This window comes from Ranitomeya variabilis, chromosome 3 (genome assembly GCF_051348905.1).
Source record: "Ranitomeya variabilis isolate aRanVar5 chromosome 3, aRanVar5.hap1, whole genome shotgun sequence".
NCBI classification, from domain to species: Eukaryota; Metazoa; Chordata; class Amphibia; order Anura; family Dendrobatidae; genus Ranitomeya; species Ranitomeya variabilis.
The window spans coordinates 451,157,471-451,181,397 of NC_135234.1; the positions used below are offsets into that span (position 1 = coordinate 451,157,471).

General features: G+C 39.4%; 1 protein-coding gene across 2 annotated transcripts in view; it reads right to left on the reverse strand.

Annotated features, from left to right (window-relative positions):
• AFF3 (ALF transcription elongation factor 3) overlaps positions 1-23,927 on the reverse strand; it is a 688,775-nt gene that overhangs the window by 477,360 nt on the left and 187,488 nt on the right. For both annotated transcript variants that reach the window (XM_077296548.1, XM_077296549.1), the window contains exon 2: positions 6,007-6,127. In XM_077296548.1, coding sequence (XP_077152663.1) covers positions 6,007-6,127 — 121 coding nt within the window. The remainder of the gene's footprint in view (positions 1-6,006; positions 6,128-23,927) is intronic.

The window sequence follows — 23,927 nt, forward strand, 5'->3', positions numbered from 1 at the left end:
ATGTTTAGGTTAATTAGGACATACGGTAGATGTGTGTTAATAAAATATAAAGGCAAGTGGAACAAATTTTTTTTCACACAGGTATATGGTTACTGTGTCAGGACTCTGAACATTTTTTATTACCTTTTTGTGCATTACTGCCCTTTTCCAAGATGGCGTCTTTGGTCTTATGTGCACTGTGTCTTCCTGCTATAAAACTCCACCCCAGCCTTCAGTCTGTGCTAGAGTATTCTGCCTAGCATCCAGCTCCTGACCTCTGGTGACTCCCTGGCTATATACCTGCTCCTGTAAACCTGTGGGGTTATCCTGCTACTCTGCTCTGAGTTCCTGCTGCATACACCAGTTCCAGTAATCCTCCTTCATCTGCTGCTCGTGTTTGCTTCCATCTGCATTTGCTGGACATGTAAGCTGTTTCTGCTCTGCAAGAACCTGAGACTATTACCCAGACCTCCCTGGTTGAGCTAAGATATTATTTGAACTGCCTTATAAGCATATCTATCTGTGTTGTGGACTAAGCAAGGACTTATTCGTGTCAAGTATCCTCAAGAATAATTGTGCTTCATAGACTTTCTGCGTGATTGCATTTTCCTCTGAAGTTTCCTATAGACTGCTGAGCTGCATTTGATATTTGCACCAAGTGTTGTGGACTTGAGTTTCTATCTGGACCTGTTTGAATCACCGTGTGATAATATAGACTTTACCACTTATAAAACTGTGTCCTGTAGTTGTCTTGTTCCACACAAAGAGTCTCCTGAGTTATCCCCTATAATTATTACATACTGTGTGTCTTTTGCAGTCTTCATACTTTGCTCCTTTTGTCAGGTAATTGGCTTTGTTTTTTGATTTGGATGCTCAAATGTTTTATAGAGATACCTTTAGCTGTAAGCGTTCTGGCAAATAGATTGGTGAGAGTTATTTCTAGATTTGTCACTTCAAAGCCAAAATAGAGTGATAAGACTGCTCCAATATATCTACAATTATTATACAATTTAATTTGGAGATGACCATCAAAATACTGCATTAGGCTATGTTCACACATTGCGTTTTTGTTGCTTTTTTTTTAATGCCAAGTTTAAGCTGAGGATAATCTGCTTACAAAAAGCAGGCTTTGCTTAGTTTTTGCTGCGTTTTAGTGCTTTTTTACTGCAGTTTTGTCAGCACATTTGTCTCTTGTGCATGCTGATAAAGTTTAGAGCATAACAAAAAATCTGGGTGAAAAACGCTGAAAAAAACTCTAAAACAAGTGACACGCTGCATTTTGCAATAACTAAGCTCTCCTGACAAAACAGTCTGGAAAAAAGCCAAGGTGTGTGAATGAGATTTCTGAAATGTAATTGCTTTGCTGGTACTGTGAAAGGCAGCTAAAAATTAGCATAAAAAAAGCTAAAAGAAAACAAACAAACACAACGTGTGAACATATAGGTGCTTCTCACAAAATTAGAATATCTTCAAAAAGTTAATTTATTTCAGTTCTTCAAAACAAAAAGTGAAACTCATATTATATAGAGTAATTACAAACAGAGTGATCTATTTCAAGTGTTTATGTCTGCTAATGTTAATGATTATGGCTTACACCCAATGAAAACTCAAAAGTCATTATCTCAATAAATTATAATAATTAACAAAAAACACCTGCGAAGGCTTCCTAAGCATTTAAAAAGATCCCTTAGACTGTTTCAGTAGCTTCCACAATTATGGGGAAGACTGCTGACTTGACAGTTGTCCAGAAGGCAGTCATTGACACACTCCACAAGGAGGGTAAGCCACAAAAGATCATTGCTAAAGAAGCTGACTGTTCACAAAGTGCTGTATCCAAGCATATTAATGGAAAGTTGAGTGGAATGAAAAAGTGTGGTAGAAAAAGGTGCACAAGCAACTGGGATAACCTCAGCCTTGAAAGGATTGTTAAGAAAAGGCCATTCAAAAAATGTTGGGGAGATTCACAAGGAGAGGACTGCTGCTGGAGCCATTGCTTCAAGAGCCACCACACACAGACGTATCCAGGACATGGGCTACAAGTGTCGCATTCCTTGTGTCAAGTCACTCATGATCAATAGACAATGACATAAGTGTCTTACCTGGGCCAAGGAGAAAAATAACTGGACTGTTGCTCAGTGGTCCAAGGTGTTGTTTTCAGATGAAAGTAAATTTTGCATTACATTTGGAAATCAAGGTCCCAGAGTCTGGAGGAAGAGTGGAGAGGCACTTAATCCAAGCTGCTTGAGGTCTACTGTGAAGTTTCCACAATCAGTGATGGTTTGGGGAGCCATGTCATCTGCTGGTGTAGGTCCACTGTGTCTTTTCAAGACCAAGCCAGCGCAGCTATCTACCAGGAAATTTTAGAACACTTCATGCTTCACTCTGCCAACAAGCTTTTTGGAGATGGAAATTTCATTTTCCAGCAGAACTTGGCATCTCTCGACACTGCCAAAAGTACTAATACATGGTTTAAAAACAACAGTATCTCTGTGCTTGATTGGCCAGCAAACGCGCCTGACCTTAACCCCATAGATAATCTATGGAGTATTGTCAAGAGGAAGATGAGAGACACCAGATCAAACAATGCAGACGAGCTGAAGGCTGCTATCAAAGCAACATCAGCTTCCATAACACCTCAGCAGTGCCACAGGCTGATCGCCTCTATACCACGCCGCATTGATGCCGTAATTGATGCAAAAGGAGCCCCGACCAAGTACTGAGTGCATTCACTGAACATACATTTCAGTAAGCCAACATTTCGGATTTTAAGATAGTTTTTCAAGCTGGTGTTATAAAGTATTCTAATTTACTGAGATGACTTTTGAGTTTTCATTGGCTGTAAGCCATAATCATCAACATTAACAGAAATAAACTCTTGAAATAGATCACTCTGTTTGTGTTGACTCTATATAATATGAGTTTCACTTTTTGTATTGAAGAACTGAAATACCGTATATACTCGAGTATAAGAGGAGATTTTCAGCCCAAATTTTTGGGCTGAAAGTGCCCCTCTCGGCTTATACTCGAGTCATGGTTGGCGGTGGGGTCGGCGGGTGAGGGGGAGAGAGGACTGTCGCATACTCACCTGCTCCTGGCGTTCCTGACGCGGTCCTCGCATGTCCCATGGTCTTCGGGTGCCGCAGCTCTTCCCCTGTTCACATGGTACCGCTCATTAAAGTAATGAATATGGGCTCCACCCCCATAGGGGTGGGGCCGCATATTCATTCCTGTAATGAGCGGTACCAGTGACCGCTGACAGAGTTAGAAGCTGCCGTGCCCGGTGCAGTGACCGCGCCGGAGCAGGTAAGTATTTCATATTTCCACCCGCCGGGCGCCGCTCCGTCTTCCCGTCCTCTTGCAGTGACTGTGCAGGTCAGAGGGCGCGATGACGTATTAGTGTGCGCGCCGCTCTCTCCCTGAACAGTCAGTGCGGAGAGACGGGACACTGAGGAGCAGCGGGCAGCAAGAGAGGTGAGTATGTCACTTTTTTTTTTTTTACAGCAACAGCAGCAGCAGCATTAAATGTGGCACAGTTTTATATGGAGCATCTATGGGGCAATAATGAATTGTATGGCGCATTATATGGGGCATCTATGGGGCAATAATGAATTGTATGGAGCATCTATGGGGCAATAATAAATTGTATGGAGCATCTATGGGGCAATAATGAATTGTATGGAGCATTATATGGGGCATCTATGGGGCAATAATTAATTGTATGGAGCATCTATGGGGCAATAATGAATTGTATGGCGCATTATATGGGGTATCTATGGGGCAATAATGAATTGTATTGAGCATCTATGGGGCAATAATGTATTGTATGGTGCAATATATGGGGCATCTATGGGGCAATAATGAATTGTATGGAGCATTATATGTGGCACAGTTTTATATGGAGCATCTATGGGGCAATAATGAACTTTATGGAGCATTATATGGGGCATCTATGGGGCAATAATGAATTGTATGGAGCATTATATGTGGCACAGTTTTATATGGAGCATCTATAGGGCAATAATGAACTGTATGGAGCATTATATGTGGCACAGTTTTATATGGAGCATCTATGGGGCTATAATGAACTTGTAATGCAGCATTACAAGGGGCACAGTTTTATATGGACCATCTTAAGGGGCCATAATGAACTGTATGGAGCATTATATATGGCACATTTTTATATGGAGCCAATCTCAATTAATTTTACTTTTATTGGGATCTATTTTTATTTTTGACATTTACCGGTAGCTGCTGCATTTCCCACCCTAGGCTTATACTCGAGTCAATAAGTTTTCCCAGTTTTTTGTGGCAAAATTAGGGGGGTCGGCTTATACTCGGGTCGGCTTATACTCGAGTATATACGGTAAGTTAACTTTTTAATGATCCTAATTTTGTGAGAAGCACCTGCAGTCTTAAAAATAATCTGATCCAGGCCGTCAAAGTTCACACACTACACCTGGAAATTTAACTAAGGAATTAACTAAAAAATGTTTCAGACACTACACTGGATTCAGTAAACTTTTAACAAAATAAAGGGATCTAAAAATTCAACATTTTTGTACGAGAATGCACAATTAACAAAATCCCAAACCCTTTATATTAAAGGGTTCTTTTCCTATGATACAAAGTATATTTTAATTAATATATTTAATAGATTTTGGAATAATATTAAGTTCCACAATTGGATGTGATTAAATAAAATGTTCCTGTGCTGAGATAATCTAATAAATGTGCCCCTGCTGTGTACTGTGTAATGGCTGTGTCTGACCGTGCAGGAACATGGTCTGATCATACCGCAGCTCCTGGGCAGTGGGGGAAACAAAAAGGAGGATGTAGGCATTACAGCTTCCTAGATGTTTTACAAATTAAATAGTTATATTCAGTGCTTTGCAAAAGAAGCTTCTATTATTGCATATCTTAAGTAAAATACAGTAGGAAACATGTAAGTTTATGCTCTCATTTTATTCTTTTCACTGTATATAAAAGCATAGTATACAATGACGTATTCCAAGAGAGAGGCAACCATGGTGTACATTATTTTACAATGACTGTATGACTGTATACAGTGACTTATCCAGTATTGCAGCCTTCCGACACAAAAATAAAGTACAAAGAGAGCATAAACATTAACAATAAAATCTATTTCAGGTCTTACAAGAGACAGTTGTTCTACCTCTAGTCTTAATGTTACCCAATGACAGAATTTCTACAATTACTTCGTATACAGTGGCAGTTGAGGTTTATTATGATTTTAACATTCCAATCTATGGATATGTGTAAGGCTACGTTCACATTTGCGTTGTGCGCCGCAGCGTCGGCGCCGCAGCGCACAACGCAAACGAAAACGCGGCAAAACGCACGCTAAAACGCTGCGTTTTGCGCTGCATGCGTCGTTTTTGGCCGCAAGTTGGACGCAAAAAAAATGCAACTTGATGCGTTTCTTGCGTCCAACGCTTGCGGCCATGCGGCGCTAAACGCAGCACAACGCATGTCCATGCGCCCCCATGTTAAATATAGGGGCGCATGACGCATGCGGCGCCGCTGCGGTGCCCGACGCTGCGGCGCTGACCGCAAATGTGAACGTAGCCTAAGAAAGCACTTAAGAAAACCACATCTCCAATCCCCAATATAATTTATATTATGGAGGACGGAGGACTATTAGGTAACAATCTTATTTTGGCTTTACTTTGTTTTGAGGTGTTACTCAGTACAACTATTTAGCCAAAATGATCACTTTAGCTATTGTTCTTTGATCCAATTATTGGAAACCATAGTTTTCAGAGCGCTATTGTTCTGATGTAAACATATTTATGATGCATGTGTTGATTTTTCCACTTTCAAGGTTTCTTTCCCATCAATGTCATTGTACTGTCATGAGCCTAACCAGTAGGTGTATAAATGGCTGCATGCTGCTGAATACAGATAAGTAGGTGTCAAAAATAATTCACTAGTTTTAACATTGTCCTATAGGTAAAAAAAAGCGCTTTTTTTTTCTATTTTATGAGAACGGATATGAGTTTATGTTACCTTGTATGGTTCCCTGAAAAGGGGATAATTGGCAAGAAAGATATTCTCACTTGGCTGTACATCTTGACTTCGTCTTTCCCATTCTTTTCTAAGCAACACACTTTTGTCCTGTTCATACCCGCTGTCAAAAGGAAATGACATGTAATAATTCAGACATTTACTTGTAAAAATTACTAATAACGCTGCGCACAAACCTGAAAAGCAGTCATCAAACAGATGGCAAAGAGAACAGAAACATGAATCTGATTAATGACAGTACTAGCAGGCTGAATGAGCTCTGCTCTCTGGATAAGCCTGTGGTTTTTTTCTTTGCACACAGAACAGATAATTGAAAATCTTTCGGAGAAAAAAAAATTAAACACACAGTCATTAGACTAGATCAGTGTGTTCTGAGCTTTATAGACTTGGGATGTGACAAAAGAGTATATGAAACCCTGTGACTCAGCCAAAATTTAAAAAAAACTTTGTAGGACTTCAGAAAATAAAAAAATTGAGTCTGTAATTTATAAAGAAAAATGTATAGCCACTAGTCAACTGGAATAATACTATAAAAAGGACATTTATAAAAAGAAAGAAAACATTTCATAGATAATGTCAGAAGTCATATATATTTATATAGTATTATGATTATGACAGTATTCATAATTTTCTAATGTGCAGAATGTGTGCCAGATACACATAAGCCTAAGGGACATATTTATTAATTTAGTGCCTAATATAAACAAATTATGCTATTTTCATGAGTGAATTCAGAAAACCTGTCTCTTGTTATGTTTTAAGTGCTCTCAGATGTATATTTTAAAATGTTAATTATGAATATAATTGTTTTCTTTATGAAATGTCTTCTTTATGCTCAATGTAATACCATGCTTGTTTTGGTGGTGAAACTCTTATTAGCGTGTTCCCTCAAGAGCTGTTAAAACTCTGCAGCAGTATATTTCTTTACAGCCGCACTTCTGTATTCTGATCTCTAGTAATCAGCCACGTCGTCAAACTACTCCTTAATCAATCCTCTCTTCTCTGACTGATGCGACATGAGCGCAAGTTCTAAACATGAAAAATGCATGGAGACTGAATTGTGTCGCTGCACATCTGAGTGATTGTGATCTGAAGAGATGGAAATGTGGAGGTTATTTAACTGAAGGCATTGGCAAAAATAAGAGGCCATATCATTTATCTCTGCAGAACAGATTTCAATTTGACGTACTCTGATAAATAGTATGGCTCTTATGAATGTCACCTGAAGATGCAAATACACTGCAGCAGATACCTTAAGTTGCTTGTTTTTCCAGTTTTACCTCACTCGCACAAGAATGATGGTTATCACTGCAATCCACTCTGTCATCTGAGATCTCATTCATTATTTTGGAACTTTGAAGGGAATTTTTCATCAGAAATTGTCCTATTTATTAGGTTTTATGATTAATGTATATTCTTTTTAATTTTTGATGTGTTTTTTTTTTTTTATATCATTATATATATATAAAATTGACTTAATTTTTGCATTGTGTGTCTGTGTGAGCCAGACTAATCATAGTGAACAGAAAGATAACTGTCTGCGGATGCAAGAATCAAAATTGTTGAAAAATATCAACAATTTCAAGGTTACAAGTCCATCTCCAGAGATCTTTATGTTCCTTTGTCCACAGTGCGCAGCATAATCAAGAAATTTACAACCCAAGGCACTGTAACTACTTTCGCCGGTTGTGGACGGCAGAGAAAGATTCATGAAAGGTTGCAACGCAGGATAGTCCAGATGGTGGATAAGCAGCTCCAATCTAGTTCCAAAGAAGCTGTCCTGCAGGCTCAGGGAGAATCAGTGTCAGTGTAAACTATCAATCGACATTTGATTTAACTGAAACACTATGGCACGAGACTAGGAGGACACCACTGCTGACACAGACATAAAAAAGCAAGACTGCAGTTTGCCAAAATGTACGCAAGCCAAAATCATTCTGGGAAAGGGTCTTTTGGACAGATGAGACCAAGATACATCTGTTTGATAAAGCACATAATCCTACTGTTTATCAGAAATGGAAAGAGGCCTACAAAGAAAAGAACACAGTACCTACAGTCAAATATGGTAGAAGTTCAAAGATGTTTTGGGGTTGTTTTACTGCCTCTGGCACTGGGTGCCTTCACTGTGTGCAAGACATCATGAAATCTGAAGATTATCAAAAGATTTTGGATCGCAATGTAGTGCCCAGTGTCAGATAGTTGGGTTTGTGTCCTAGGTCACGGGTCTTTCAGCAGGACAATGACCCCAAACATAATTCAAGAAGCACCCAGAAAAGGATGGAAACAAAGCGATGGAGAGTTCTGAAGTGGCCAGCAATGAGTCAAGATCTAAATCCCATTGAACACCTGTGGAGAGATCTTAAAATTGCTCTTGAAAGAAAGCACCATTTTAATATGAAAGACCTGGAGCAAAAGAATAGTGGTTCAAAATTCCAGTTGAGCGGTGGAAGAAGCTTGTTGATGGTTATCGGTTGATTGCAGTTATTTATTCCAAATGGTGTGCAACCAAATATTAACCCCCTTCACCCTGAAGCCTGTTTTCACCTTCCTGACAAGGCTAAATTTTACAATTCTAACCAGTGTCACTTTATGTGATAATAACTGGAATGCGTTAATGGATCCCACCGATTCTTAGAATGTTTTCTAGTGACATATTGTACTTCATGATAGTGATAAAATTTGTTTGATATGACTTGCATTTATTTGTGAAAATATCAAAAATTTGGAGAAAATGTGGAAAATTTTGCAATATTCAACCTTTTAATTTTCATTCCCTTGAACCAGAGCTGGTCACACAAACCAGTTAATAAATAACATTTACCACATGTCTACTTTACATCAGCACAATTTTTGTAATCTACTTTTTTTGTTAGGCAGTTATAAGGGTTAAAATTTGACCAGCGATTTCTAATTTTTCCAACAAAATTTACAAAATCACATTTGAAGTGACTTTGAGAAGTCTATATGACAGTAAATGCCCAAAAGTGACACCATTCTAAAAACTGCACCCCTCAAGGTTTCATTCAAGAAGTTTATTAAACCTTTGGGTGTTTCACAGGAATTAATGGAATGTGGAAGAAAAAAAATGAACATTTGACTTTTGTTCACAAAAATGTAACTTTAGATCCAATTTTTTTTTTATTTTCGCAAGCCTAACAGAAAAAAAATGGGCTTCAAAATTTGTTGTGCAATTTCTCCTGATATCCCATATGTGGGGGAAATCTACTGTTTTGGTGCACGGCAGAGCTCGGAAGGGAAGGAGCGACATTTGACTTTATGAATATAAAATTTGCTGGAATAATTAGCAGACGCCATGTTGCCTTTGGAGAGCCCCTGAAAAGCTGCCTGCGCAGCCTCCCTGCCTGACCGGACATTAACTCATTAGCGCGGGAAAGTTTCTGAACATTTTCCCACACTATCAGTTCACCATGAGTTAGGAAGGGAGTCTGCGCATGCTCAGTGACGTCAGCGGTTGTCGGCCACGCCTGACCTGAGGTAAACTTGACAGCATGGGAAAATGTTCAGAAACTTTCCCACGCTAATGAGTTCATGTCCTGTCAGGCGGGGAGGCAGCTTTTCATTCATTCCTCCCTGGTTTACAGCCTGGCCAGTAGCATAGCACCGCTCCGGGTTATAAACTATTTAGCCCCCTGAGATGGATTACAGCGTGGGATATTGTTGGTTTATTTTACTATTTTTTAAAGAAGAACGAGGGCTTTGCTTGGATTGAGAGTGCAATAAAGATGTTAACCCCTTTCTGCCATTGGACGTACTATTCCGTCCATGTGGGGTGGGCCCTAATTCCCAAGGACGGAATAGTACGTCCAGCACGATCGGCTGTGCTCACGGGGGGAGCGCGGCCGATCGCGGCCGGGTGTCAGCTGCCTATCGCAGCTGACATCCGGCACTATGTGCCAGGAGCGGTCACGGACCGCCCCCGGCACATTAACCCCCGGCACACTGCGATCAAACATGATCGCGGTGTACCGGCGGTACAGGGAAGCATCGCGCAGGGAGGGGGCTCCCTGCGTGCTTCCCTGAGACCCCCGGAGCAACGCGATGTGATCGCGTTGCTGCGAGGGTCTCCTACCTCCTATCCCTGCAGGCCCCGGATCCAAAATGGCCGCGGGGCTGCATCCAGGTCCTGCAGGGATTACTTCCGGGTGCCGTGCAGGCACTGGTAAGCCTGCACAGCTGTAAGTGAGATCGGTGATCTGACAGAGTGCTGTGCACACTGTCAGATCAACGATCTGTGATGTTCCCCCCTGGGACAAAGTAAAAAAGTTTAAAAAAAAATTCCCACATGTGTAAAAAAAAAAAAGAAAAAAAAAATTCCTAAATAAAGAAAAAAATATATATATTATTCCCATAAATACATTCCTTTATCTAAATAAAAAAAATCAAACAATAAAAGTACACATATTTAGTATCCCCACGTCTGTAACGACCCCACCTATAAAACTATATCACTAGTTAACCCCTTCAGTGAACACCGTAAAAAAAGAAAAAAAAAACGAGGCAAAAAACAACGCTTTATTCTCATACCGCCAAACAAAAAGTAGAATAACACGCGATCAAAAAGACAGATATAAATAACCATGGTACCACTGCAAACGTCATCTTGTCCCGCAAAAAACGAGCCGCCATACAGCATCATCAACGAAAAAATAAAAAAGTTATAGTCCTCAGAATAAAGCGATGCCAAAATAATTATTTTTTCTATAAAATACTTTTTATCGTATAAAAGCGCCAAAACATAAAAAAAATGATATAAATGAGGTATCGCTGTAATCGTACTGACCCGAAGAATAAAACTGCTTTATCAATTTTACCAAACATGGAACGGTATAAACACCTCCCCCAAAAGAAATTCATGAATAGCTGGTTTTTGGTCATTCTGCCTCACAAAAATCGGAATAAAAAGCGATCAAAAAATCTCCCGTGCCCGAGCATTTTACCAATAAAAACGTCAACTCGTTCCGCAAAAAACAAGACCTCACATGACTCTGTGGACTCAAATATGGAAAAATTATAGCTCTCAAAATGTGGTAACGCAAAAAATATTTTTTGCAATAAAATGCTTTTTTCAGTGTGTGACGGCTGCCAATCATAAAAATTAGCTAAAAAACCCGCTATTAAAGTAAATCAAACCCCCCTTCATCACCCCCTTAGTTAGGGAAAAATAAAACATTTTTAAAAATGTATTTATTTCCATTTTACCATTAGGGTTAGGGCTAGGGTTAGGGCTGGGTTAGGGTTGGGGCTAGGGTTAGGGTTGGGGCTAGGGTTAGGGCTAAGGTTAGGGTTAAGGCTACAGTTAGGGTTGGGGTTAAAGTTAGGGTTAGGGTTGGGGCTAAAGTTAGGGTTTGGATTACATCTACGGTTGGGAATAGGGTTGGGATTAGGGTTAGGGGTGTGTCTGGGTTAGAGGTGTGGTTAGGGTTACCGTTGGGATTAGGGTTAGGGGTGTGTTTGGATTAGGGTTTCAGTTATAATTGGGGGGTTTCCATTGTTTAGGCACATCAGGGGCTCTCCAAATGCGACATGGCGTCCGATCTCAATTTCAGCCAATTCTGCGTTGAAAAAGTAAAACAGTGCTCCTTCCCTTCCGAGCTCTCCCGTGCACCCAAACAGGGGTTTACCCCAACATATGGGGTATCAGCGTACTCGGAACACATTGGAGAACAACTTTTGGGGTCCAATTTCTCCTGTTACCCTCGGGAAAATACAAAACTGGGGGCTAAAAAATAATTTTTGTGGAAAAAAATATTTTTTATTTGCATGGCTCTGCGTTATAAACTGTAGTGAAACAATTGGGGGTTCAAAGCTCTCACAACACATCTAGATGAGTTCCTTAGGGGGTCTACTTTCCAAAATGGTGTCACTTGTGGGGGGTTTCTACTGTTTAGGTACATTAGGGCCTCTGCAAACGCAATGTGACGCCTGCAGACCATTCCATCTAAGTCTGCATTCCAAATGGTGCTCCTTCCCTTCCGAGCCCTCCCATGCTCCCAAACGGTGGTTACCCCATATGGGGTATCAGCATACTCAAGACAAATTGGACAACAACTTTTGGGGTCCAATTTCTCCTGCTACCCTTGGGAAAATACAAAACTGGGGGCTAAAAAATAATTTTGGGGGGAATTTTTTTTTTTTTAATTTTCACGGCTAAGCGTTATAAACTGTAGTGAAACACTTGAGGGTTCAAAACTCTCACAACACATCTAGATGAGTTGCTTAGGGGGTCTACTTTCCAAAATGGTGTCACTTGTGTTTTTTTTTTTACTGTTTAGGTACATTAGGGCTCTGCAAACGCAATGTGATGCCTGCAGACCATTCCATCTAAGTCTGCATTCAAAATGGCGCTCCATCCCTTCCGAGCCCTCCCATGCGCCCAAACAGTGGTTCCCACCCATATATGGGGTATCAGCGTACTCAGGACAAATTGGACAACAACTTTTGGGGTCCAATTTCTCCTGTTACCCTCGGGAAAATACAAAACTGGGGGCGAAAAGATGATTTTTTATTCTTACGGCTCTGCATTATAAACTTCTGTGAAGCAGTTAGTGGGTCAAAGTGCTCACTACACCTCTAGATAAGCTCCTTAGGGGGTCTACTTTCCAAAATGGTGTCACTTGTGGGGGGGTTTCAATGTTTAGGCACATCAGTGGCTCTCCAAACGCAACATGGCGTCCCATCTCAATTCCTGTCAATTTTGCAGTGAAAAGTCAAACGGCGCTCCTTCACTTCCGAGCTCTCCCATGCGCCCAAACAGTGGTTTACCCCCACATATGGGGTATCAGCGTACTCAGGACAAATTGTACAACAACTTTTGGGGTCCAATTTCTTCTCTTACCCTTGGGAAAATAAAAAATTGGGGGTGAAAAGATGAATTTTGTGAAAAAATATTTTTTATTTTGATGGTTCTGCATTATAAACTTCTGTGAAGCACTTGGTGGGTCAAAGTGCTCACCACACCTCTAGATAAGTTCCTTAGGGGGTCTACTTTCCAAAATGGTGTCACTTGTGGGGGGTTTCAATGTTTAGGCACATTAGTGGCTCTCCAAACGCAACATGGCGTCCCACCTCAATTCCTGTCAATTTTGCATTGAAAAGTCAACGGCGCTCCTTCCCTTCGGAGCTCTCCTATGCGCCCAAACAGTGCTTTACCCCCACATATGGGGTATCAGCGTACTCAGGACAAATTGTACAACAACTTTTGGGGTCCAATTTCTTCTCTTACCCTTGGGAAAATAAAAAATTGGGGGCGAAAAGATCATTTTTGTGAAAAAATATGATTTTTTATTTTTACGGTTCTGCATTATAAACTTCTGTGAAGCACTTGGTGAGTCAAAGTGCTCACCACACCTCTAGATAAGCTCCTTAGAGGGTCTACTTTCCAAATTGGTGTCACTTGTGGGGGGTTTCAATGTTTAGGCACATTAGTGGCTCTCCAAACGCAACATGGTGTCCCACCTCAATTCCAGTCAATTTTGCATTGAAAAGTAAAATGGCGCTCCTTCGCTTCCGAGCTCTGTCATGCGCCCAAACAGTGGTTTACCCCAACATATGGGGTATCGGCGTACTCAGGACAAATTGTACAACATCTTTTGGGGTCCATTTTTTCCTGTTACCCTTGGTAAAATAAAACAAATTGGAGCTGAAGTAAATTTTGTGTGAAAAAAAAGTTAAATGCTCATTTTTATTTAAACATTCCAAAAATTCCTGTGAAACACCTAAAGGGTTAATAAACTTCTTGAATGTGGTTTTGAGCACCTTGAGGGGTGCAGTTTTTAGAATGGTGTCACACTTGGGTATTTTCTATCATATAGACCCCTCAAAATGACTTCAAATGAGATGTGGTCCCTAAAAAAAAAAATGGTGTTGTGAAAATGAGAAATTGCTGGTCAAATTTTAACCATTTTAACTCCCTAACAAAAAAAAATTTTGGTTCCAAAATTGTGCTGATGTAAAGTAGACATGTGGGAAATGTTACTTATTAAGTATTTTGTGTGACATATCACTGTGATTTAATTGCATAAAAATTCAAAGTTGGAAAATTGCGAAATTTCCCTTTTTCCACAAATAAACGCAGGTAATATCAAAGAAATTTTACCACTATCATGAAGTACAATATGTCACGAGAAAACAGTGTCAGAATCACCGGGATCCGTTGAAGCGTTCCAGAGTTATAACCTCATAAAGGGACAGTGGTCAGAATTGTAAAAATTGGCCCAGGCCATAACGTGCAAACCACCCTTGGGGGTGAAGGGGTTAAACATGTGTGTTTAATTATTTCATTAAAATACTTTATTCTTAATGTGTGTAAGTATTTTTAACCCTTTCATACTATGGGATTAATAATAATATGCGCTGGGAAAAACATTCACTAAAATCCTAATATAAGGGAAATACTTGAAGATAATCGTCAGACGTTTTTGCTATGTAATTTGAGAGCAGCAAGATGTAGGAGCTGATAGATTAATTAATTCCAGTAATGTGTCACATACTAGGCTTTGCGCTGCTGTTTCAATAAAATCAGTGTTTTATCAGCAGGAGACTATCACTACAGGACTAGGTTTCTCATACCATGTGGTCCTCCTGCTCTGTGCAATCACACCCCTATTACTGATCAGCAACACTCTGTCAATGTACACAGAAATCTGCCAATCAGTAGTGTGGGCGGGTTATACAGGGCTCAGCATTTGAGCACTTCTAGATCTGCAACAGAGAAAACAGTGATTGTATCAAAATGTTAGCATGCAGACCAGTAAGTGACACATTGCTGTAAATAGGGTCTCTGCCTCTATATGATGCTGCTCTCAGATTACTTCAAAAACCTGCTGTTAAATTAACACAAGACTGAACAGCATGACTGTAAGGGTTTGTGCAGACAATCGTATTTTCGGCCCAAGTGAGAACCATCAAAAAAATTGGATAGCACTCGGACAAATGTTATTCAATGAGGCAGTGCACATGTCTGATTTTTACCTTGGACCTAGTGGGCGAAGGAAAAAATTTACAGCATGCATGGTTTGCCTTCAAGATTCAAATGGCACTTGACCATTAATGTCTATATTTCCATGAAAAAAAATCCAATTTCCATGAACTGAAATAATGGAGAAGGTAGAGAAGCTTTCTTTTTCTCTCTCCAGCTCTGAGAAAATTGGATCCCACTCTAATCATACGCTGTTCAGAGTATGACTAGCAGAATCAGACCAATTTTCTAGGATGGATCCTATCTTCATAATGATCACATGCTGTTAATTCAATTATTGATCATGCTATAATACATTTGTAACATTTTCATTCCTGAAGCCAAACCGGATAATGACACCTATTAATTCATCACGCTATGATAATGTTAAACTCTGGATTTTTTAAACTCTCATTTTCATTTCCATCTTCTTTATTGATCAATTTATAGGTGCCAGGTTCATTTTCAAACATTATAAAAAATGATGATGGATTGAGACATGGTGCTAATGGCTAGCAGCATGACAGTGTTTGGTTTCACATGGTGAAGTGCTTTTTCTAATGAAACTGAAGACCTCTGTGCACTTAGAACACGATGTTATACGCTGAGGAGTTTGAAACCTGATCAATAACTTTTCTGTGGTGGTAGTCTCGCTACTGCATAAAGACATAAAACTATAACAACAGCATAAAAACATCAAAAAGTTTTAAAATTTTGATTTGAATGATAGTGAATGAAGTTCAATATATGGCACATATTGTATGTGTTACTATGTGTACAAATAGAGGCACCTCAGGGTGAAGCTTTTACTCAAGACATACAAGTCAACTGCAATTGAAAATTAAGATACAGCGGAGTTGAAAGCAAACATGGAGCCTCGCAAACTCTAGGACAGATAAAGTACATTTTCTTTTTCTTTTTACAGAGTTTACCTCCGGGCAGCTGCTTGAAGCGGACATCAATCTGACGAGGCCTAAGATGAGATGGATGTCTACTCTCTCTGCTTTTTTATCCCACAACCAATAACTTACTTTCTAGAAGAGATGCCCTGTTGTACTTCACTTCTGCCTTCCCTGTGTTTGAAAACCCTCTGCTGTGTGCTTCACTTTAGTGTGATATGGTCAGATCCGTAAAATGATTATCCTATACTCACATGTGTAAAGTACAGTTATGGCCAAGCATTCACATTATCCCAATATGAACATAACAAGTACTTATTTATGGGATCTATAAGTAAGTATATAGATCCCAAAATAAATCCATTAACTACTGCAATCACGTCTATAATATTAACCACCTTACAGATATTAAAGGGGTTTTCCGGGACTATTTTACTTTTTTATTATGGGCCTAAAATCAAACAGGCAGGTAGTTGCTAACTACCTGCCTGTTCTACCCGGCACGTGCGCCTGTCAGCATCGTGCTGATCGACAGCTGGCTCCCTGCAGTTAGGCAGCAGGGAGACGTGTCAATCACCATGACATCGGTAGTCACACCCCATCAACAGAACATACAGGAAGAGAAGCAGTTGCTCTGTTGTGCTGACGTTAGCAGAAACCTCTGAATTGTCAGCAAGAGCAGTTTATGTTCGCTCTGAGCTGGCATAGATTGATGGAGGGAAGAATAGGCAGGGAGTTAGCAAGTACCTGCCTGTTAGCTCTGAGGCCCATAGCTAAAAAAAAATTAAACCCGGATAACCCTTAAAGTATTTGGTTTGGTTAAAGGTCTAATTAGCATAACTGATCTTGTCTATACATATGAATATACCAGACCATGAACTTGACAGATCTTACCATTTTCGGAATTAAATAACTTGATGATTACTGGATGCTACAACTATTTCCATGCTTCCAATTTCACATACTAATTGTGCTTTCATACTAGATCAATTTTACTTAAAGGCGTTGTCTCAAGTTTGGATGTTCCTATCCATGGGATAGGAAATAACTACGGATCCATCTACTGGGAACTCTGAAGAGCCCCATGTGAATGGATTAGTGGTTGATCATGCGCACATCCGCTGCATTTATTCTTATGGGAGTGCCAAAGACCAGCTGAGCACAGTGCCCAGCTATCTTTGGTGGAACCTCTATAGTATACCATGTTGGAGAAAAAAAAAAAAATAAATATTTACTGTGTCTGTTGGGATGTCAGTAAATGTTCTTGGACCTTTCAAAACCATTTGATGCTATGCCTCACATCCTGTTTACCTCACTAGTCGAGTTTCAGATGTCTAGATAGTTGTTTTTAGCACCTTCCCACCTTGGGTAATTTTTGCACTTTTACAACTTCTCATTTTCGAAGAGTCATAACTTTTAAATTTTCCTGTCAACATAGCTTTATGAGGGTTTGTAATTTGTTGTATGACTTGTGGTGATTGACACCATTCATTTCACCATACAATTTAATGTACTGGAAAACAGTGAAAACCTCCAGGTTTGCCAAAATTATGTGATGACATTCTTTTCTTTTTTTTTTTTTTTTTTTTACAACATTCATCGATATGAGTTTTTCATATCAGAATGCTTATAGTAATACCAAAATTGTTTAGCCTTTTTATGTGGTGAAAAAAAGGCTTGTTCTACTATTTTTTAAGACCTGTAACGTTTATTTTTCAGTATCCGAAGCAGTTTGATACCATTTTGGGGTACATACAATTATTTGATCACGTTTTACTGCATTTTTGGAGGAGGTGCAGCTACATAACAACAGGAATGATGGAGTTTCGCTTTTTTATTTTCCTTTATGGAATTTATTGTGCAAGTTAAATATTATATTTTGAATACTGAGTATGTCTATTTTGTATATAATCACTTTATTTCAAAAAGGGAGAAGGTGAGGTGATTAAAAAAATGTAAAACTTTTTGTTCATTTTTATTTTATTTTTTTTACTCACATATATAATGCCATTAACTTCACACACAGCGCTTTAAATACATTAAATGTCTTTGGAGTGTGGGAGGAAACAGGAGTACCAGAAGGAAACCCACGCAGACAACAAACAAACTCCTTGCAGATGTTGTTCTAGGTGGGATTTGAACCCATTACCTCACCGCTGCAAGGCTCCAGTGCTAAGCCATTGTGCTTTTACAATTTTATTACCCATACTTGTACATGCAATCATCTGTTCTGCACACTCTGGCTGTGCTTCACAGTTTTAAAAACTTTTATTTTATCTTTTAGTCTCTATGGGGTATTTGAACCTGTGATCACGATTATCAGCAAGATAGCTGATGGGTGTCCAAACAGGATTGCGTTCCTCAAATATGTCAGAGATTTAAAGTGGGATCTAAGGGGTTGGAAAGCAACGATTGGAGCTAGCTTTGGTTGCTGCTCTTAAGGCTCATTCAGACCTCCGTGCAAATCAGTCAGAGATTGGACCGCAATACACAGACTGGCTGCGGGTCTCACGACCAGAGTGTGACAACTTCATAGAATTATATGAAGCTGACACGCTCAAGTCAGGAGAACCATGGCCAGTCCATGTATTAGTGGCCCATACTTGGACCGACTGACACGGACGTTTAAATGTATAATACAAAGGGCAAAGTCTGTGAACTCTTCAGAATTTTTCATATTTCTACAGAAATTCAACCTAAAGCTACATCAGATCTTTATATAAGTCCTAAAAGTGGATAAAGAGAACCAAATCAACCAAATAACTCAAAACTATTAGACTGTCATTTTTTATTGAGAACAATTATGCAATATCACATTTGTGAGTAGAAAAATAAGTAGTCCTTTAGGCTTAGCACAGAGTCTGATATTTTCAATCAATGGGATGACAATCGGGTGTGAGTGGGCAACCTGTTTTATAAAGATCAGGAGTCCATCAAAGCCTGATCTTCACTACGTTTGTTTGCGCCATGATGTACTTCCACAAAAGAGATTCCTGAGGACTTCAGAAAAGTTATTGATGCTCACCCAGCTGGGAAAGGGTACAAAACCATCTCCAAAGAATTTTGACCAATTGTCTCCCAATCCCCAAACAGCATGGCTCCTCTTCGCTCCCACACTTTACTAAGTTCACTTTCCATCTTTGAACAGGTCACAGAAGAGGTTGCCAGGCTCTTTGTATCTTCTCACCATACTATCTCTAACAGTGACCTTATTCCCTCTCATCTTCTTCAGTCCATCTTCCGCTGTCACTACCTTCCTAAAATATTTAACCTCTCTATTCCTTCTAGTAGCTTTCCCTCATTCTTGAAATATGCCATCATAAACCCATTACTTAAAAAAATCTCATGACCAGAAATGCACTTCCAACTACAGACCTGTCCTTAATCTCCCCTTTGTCTTTTAACTCCTGGAACGCTTGGTCCACTTTCATCTAATCCGCTATCTCTCACATAACTCTCTTCTTGACCCTTTACAATCTGGTTTCCACTCTTTACACTCTACTGAAACTGCCCTTACTAAAGTCTCTAATGACCTACTAACAGCTAAATCTAATGGTCACTACTCCATGCTAATTCTCTTGTATCTCTCTGCAGCATTTGACACTGTGGACCACCAGCTCATATCCTCACTATGCTCCAGTCTATGGGCCTTAAGGAAACCGTTCTCTCTTGGTTCTTTTCCTACCACTCTGACTGCAGTGTATCATTTCCAGACACTTCTTCCCCTTACTGTCAGGGTTCCTCAGGATTCAGTTCTAGGTCCCCTCTTTTCTCTATACACGATCTCTATTGGACAAACCATGAGCAGATATGGTTTTCAGTACCATCTCTATGCTGATGACAACTAATCTCCTGACATCATCTCCGCATTACTACATAATACCAGTGATTGTCACTCCGCTGTCTCTAACATCATGTCCTCCCTCTATTTAAAACTGAATCTGCCTAAAACTGAACACCTTTTATTTCCCCCTCTTCTACCGTACCTAAACCTGAAATTGCCATCTCCGTGTGTGGTTCTACCTTAACTCCCAAGCAGAATGCCCGCTATCTTGGGGTTAAATTTGTTTCCGATCTTTCTTTCACTCCCAATATCCGATTACATGCTCAGTCATGTCACCGATGACTCTGCAAAAACTCTTATTGTTGCTCTGATTCATTCTAGCCTGGACAACTTTAACTCTCTTCTGATCATAATCCCTCTTATTAAATTTTCCCTTCTCCAATCTATCATGAGTGCAGGAGCCAGGATCATATTTATGTACATCGGCTACGCTGATGCCGCCATCATGTGCCAATCTTTGCACTTGTTGCCATTCTGCTACAGAATCCAATATAAATTTATCACTCTTACACACAAAGCTCTACACAGTTCTGCACCGCGCCCAACATTTCCTCCCTAATCTGTGTCTACCAGCCTACCCATCCTTTATTTTCTAATGACTCAAAACTAACTTATTCTATAATCTCGAATCTCCCACTCGGGTCTCCAGACATCTATCGCGCGGCACCAGTTTTCTGGAATGCATTACCCCAGACAATTCTGTTAATTCCTGGTATCCACAGATTCAAATGTGCCCTAGAAACTCATTTCTTTAGACTAGCCTATCACCTCCCCTAACTAATCCAACTAAATATCCCCTGTTCTCTCTTCCACGCATTCAATAGCACAATGTATTTGTACTCGTACAGATACTGGAAGGCGACTGGCTCATGCAGTATTATTTGAATGTCCCTATCTATTATATTGACGGCTGGACTGTACATGATAAGTGCATTAATGTTACCTTTTGTGTTACCCCTATTTCCGCATAGATTGTAAGCTTGCGAGCAGGGCCCTCACACCTCTTCGTACGTGTTCAACTATGTGTTACTCTTTAATGTCTAATCTTGTTTGTACAAGTACTCTCTGAATTGTAACGTGCTTAAGAGTATGTTGGTGCTATAGAAATCATTTTTTCATTATTTTTAAACCAATGCAAAGCCAGATTATATGTAAATGGAGGAAATTCAAGACCATTTTTACCCTCCAGAAGAGTGGTCGACCAACAAATATCACTCAAAAAGCAAAGCCTATAATAGTTCACAAGGTCACAATGGAATGCAATGTTACCTCAAAGTATATAAAAGCCTCTTTCAGATTAATTAATGAATGTTGTCAGACAGACTGTACAAATAGAGGAAATTCAAGACCACGAATCACCATCCCCTGCGCATCAGGAATAAAATGACAGTTGGCCGCACCTATCAACACCTCTCTACTTTGCTCCTTCCAAATGTAGAGGGGAATGATCACTTCCCCAGGTAATTCAAGACCAGGACTCACCATACCCTGCGCATAAAGGTTGATTGTTCTCAGTGTGAGAAACAAAATAATAATTTTCTTGCAGTCATGATATCTTTTAATGACTAATAAAATAAAATAAGTGATGCTACACAGCAAGCTTTTAGGAATAAAATGACAGCTGGTCGCACCACCTGTCAACAACTCTTCGCTTTTCTCCTTCCAAATGTGCATTGGAATTGTCACTTCACCAGGAAGGACTGGGGTTACCGGACCACTGTACCGGAGATAAAAATGGGTCCTAGAGGTCGGACCCAAAGCTATTAAACATTTATGGAATATACCGTAAAGAAGCCTTAAATGTCTGAAATAGCAATACCTCTATATTCATTAACCGATTCATGACTTTCTCTAACCTCTGGCACAAATTCAAGGCCAACACTTGAATTCTGTCATAGATTTTCCAGTCGATCTGTACATGAATTAGGCCTATTTTATTTAAATATAGAAATGGTGCAACTGGGTGTGAAGTGTTGGTGGATCTGCACCTAAATCACCCTCAAATTTTGAACAACTCAACATAAAAATCCTGTTTATTGTACTGTACATGCTGCTCTGATTCAATTGTTGTGCATAAGAAGATTGGACAACCACTCATGAAGCATCACTGTTTGCGATCATAGTAATAATACAGTCATTTAGAAAATAGTTCCTGAAAAGATTATTCTGCAGATTATTGCAAGGACTACATCTCTGACATGTAAAATCTACGACATAATAAAAACACCTACAGAAAATAAAATGAATAGAAGTCCATTAGTTTGGTTTGATCTCAGCTCAGAATAAAATGTGTGGTGATAAAAGAAATACACAGCTCAGAGAGTGGAATACATTACTAACAGCGCCAGGACATTTCCTAAAGATTCAAATTCTTTAATTGAGTGGTTGCCTTGCAGAGCTTATTGTAAGTAGCTTTTACTTCATTCAATCCCTTTTATTTGTTCGATTCAACTGAAAATTACATTTGTCAGCATTTTCGAGTGCAAATTTCAAATCCAAATTTTGTTTTTATCAGTAGTTTTTTAACTTGTATTTATATCCTATAGTAGCTGCTATATTTCTCCAGTGATAGTTTGCACATTTTGCATATGAACATAGAGAATATTTTTTATTGTTCATTTTCTTCCTAAACGCTTAGTTGTTTTCTATGCTTGTGTGAACTTAGTCTCAGAGCTAGCACCAGGGAAGATCAAGAGGTTGTACACAGATAACTGGAGAGGGGAAAAAGTATCTATGGTTTCAGAGAGCGCCCAGAAAACATTTTTTTCATGTTGAACTGGACACACAATGGGGTCTACAAAGTAGAATAAAACTTTTTTTTCTTTCACTTGCAGAAATCTTAGCAATCACAGTATTTGGCACCTAATGAGTTAACTTAGTGAAGTTTAAGTGGGTATTGTTAGATATTTTTCACGGTGGGGGGGGCACGTATTTCTTCCTGTATGATTTGCTTTTTGATAACTCATTAGTGATGAGCGAGTATACTCGCTGCATGATTTTCGGCTGCTAGACAGGCTGAATACATGTGGGAATTCCCTAACAAACAGGCAACCCCGACATGTATTCAGGCTGGCTAGCAGTCGCAAATCATGCAGCTGCAGCAACAAAAACTAAATCCCTGAGCACGCCCTAAATACTCGGAGACCATCCGAGCGTGCTTGGGAAAACCAGAGCAACAAGTATACTCGCTCATCATTATAACTCATTAAGTGTCAAAGCTATTATCTCTGCAATGGAGCGGCAAAATAAAAAAACAGCCACTATTTCATCGAGAGTACAGTTCAACATGTAAAATTTGGTGAAAGGTCCTCTTTAAGGGTATGTGCACACGTTCAGGTTTTTTCAGGTTTTTTTTTGCGTTTTTTCGCGATAAAAACGCTATAAAAACTCATTAAAAACGCATACATTATGCATCCTATCATTTAGAATGCATTCTGCATGTTTTGTGCACATGGTGCGTTTTTTTCCACAAAAAAAAACGCATCGCGGTAAAAAAAGCAGCATGTTCATTAATTTTGCGTTTTTTTCGCGTTTTTCCTGCTATTCTATGCATTGGGGAAAAAACGCAAAAAAACCGCAAAAAAAGCGGTAAAATCGCGGTAAAAACGCGGAAAAAACGCATGCGGATTTCTGGCAGAAATGTCCGGTTTTTGTCAGGAAAATTTCTGCCAGAAAACCTGACGTGTGCACATAGCCTCAAGCAAGTAAAGGGAGAAGCAACATGGTTACACACAGATTCCACATCTTTCATGTATTACAAAAAAAACCTTAAACATCTACCCAATTCTTTTTATTAAAGGGCAACGTGCCCAATGTGCAGTAAGTAAGCATTTTGTCTGATCACTGTAGCGGGCAGTGAAATGCAACTTTTATCCATTTCACTTACAAATATATTTGCAACCACAGACACCGGAAATTGTTGTGCCACACTTTAGGTGACATTTTAGATAAAGTACATTATGTTTCAATCCATGGAAATGTTTTTTTGTTGTTTTTTCCCTTTATGAGGGAGTTTTCCACACAACTATTCTAACACAAGTATTATGGATGGAAAAAGTAGAGGGTTGATTACAAATAGTTCACATTTCATGGCCATATTTCCCAGATTTGTTTGGCTAAATAACAAAGTAATTTAAGAAAAGATGCATACTAGGAAATTACTAATAACATAATTTTCCTAATA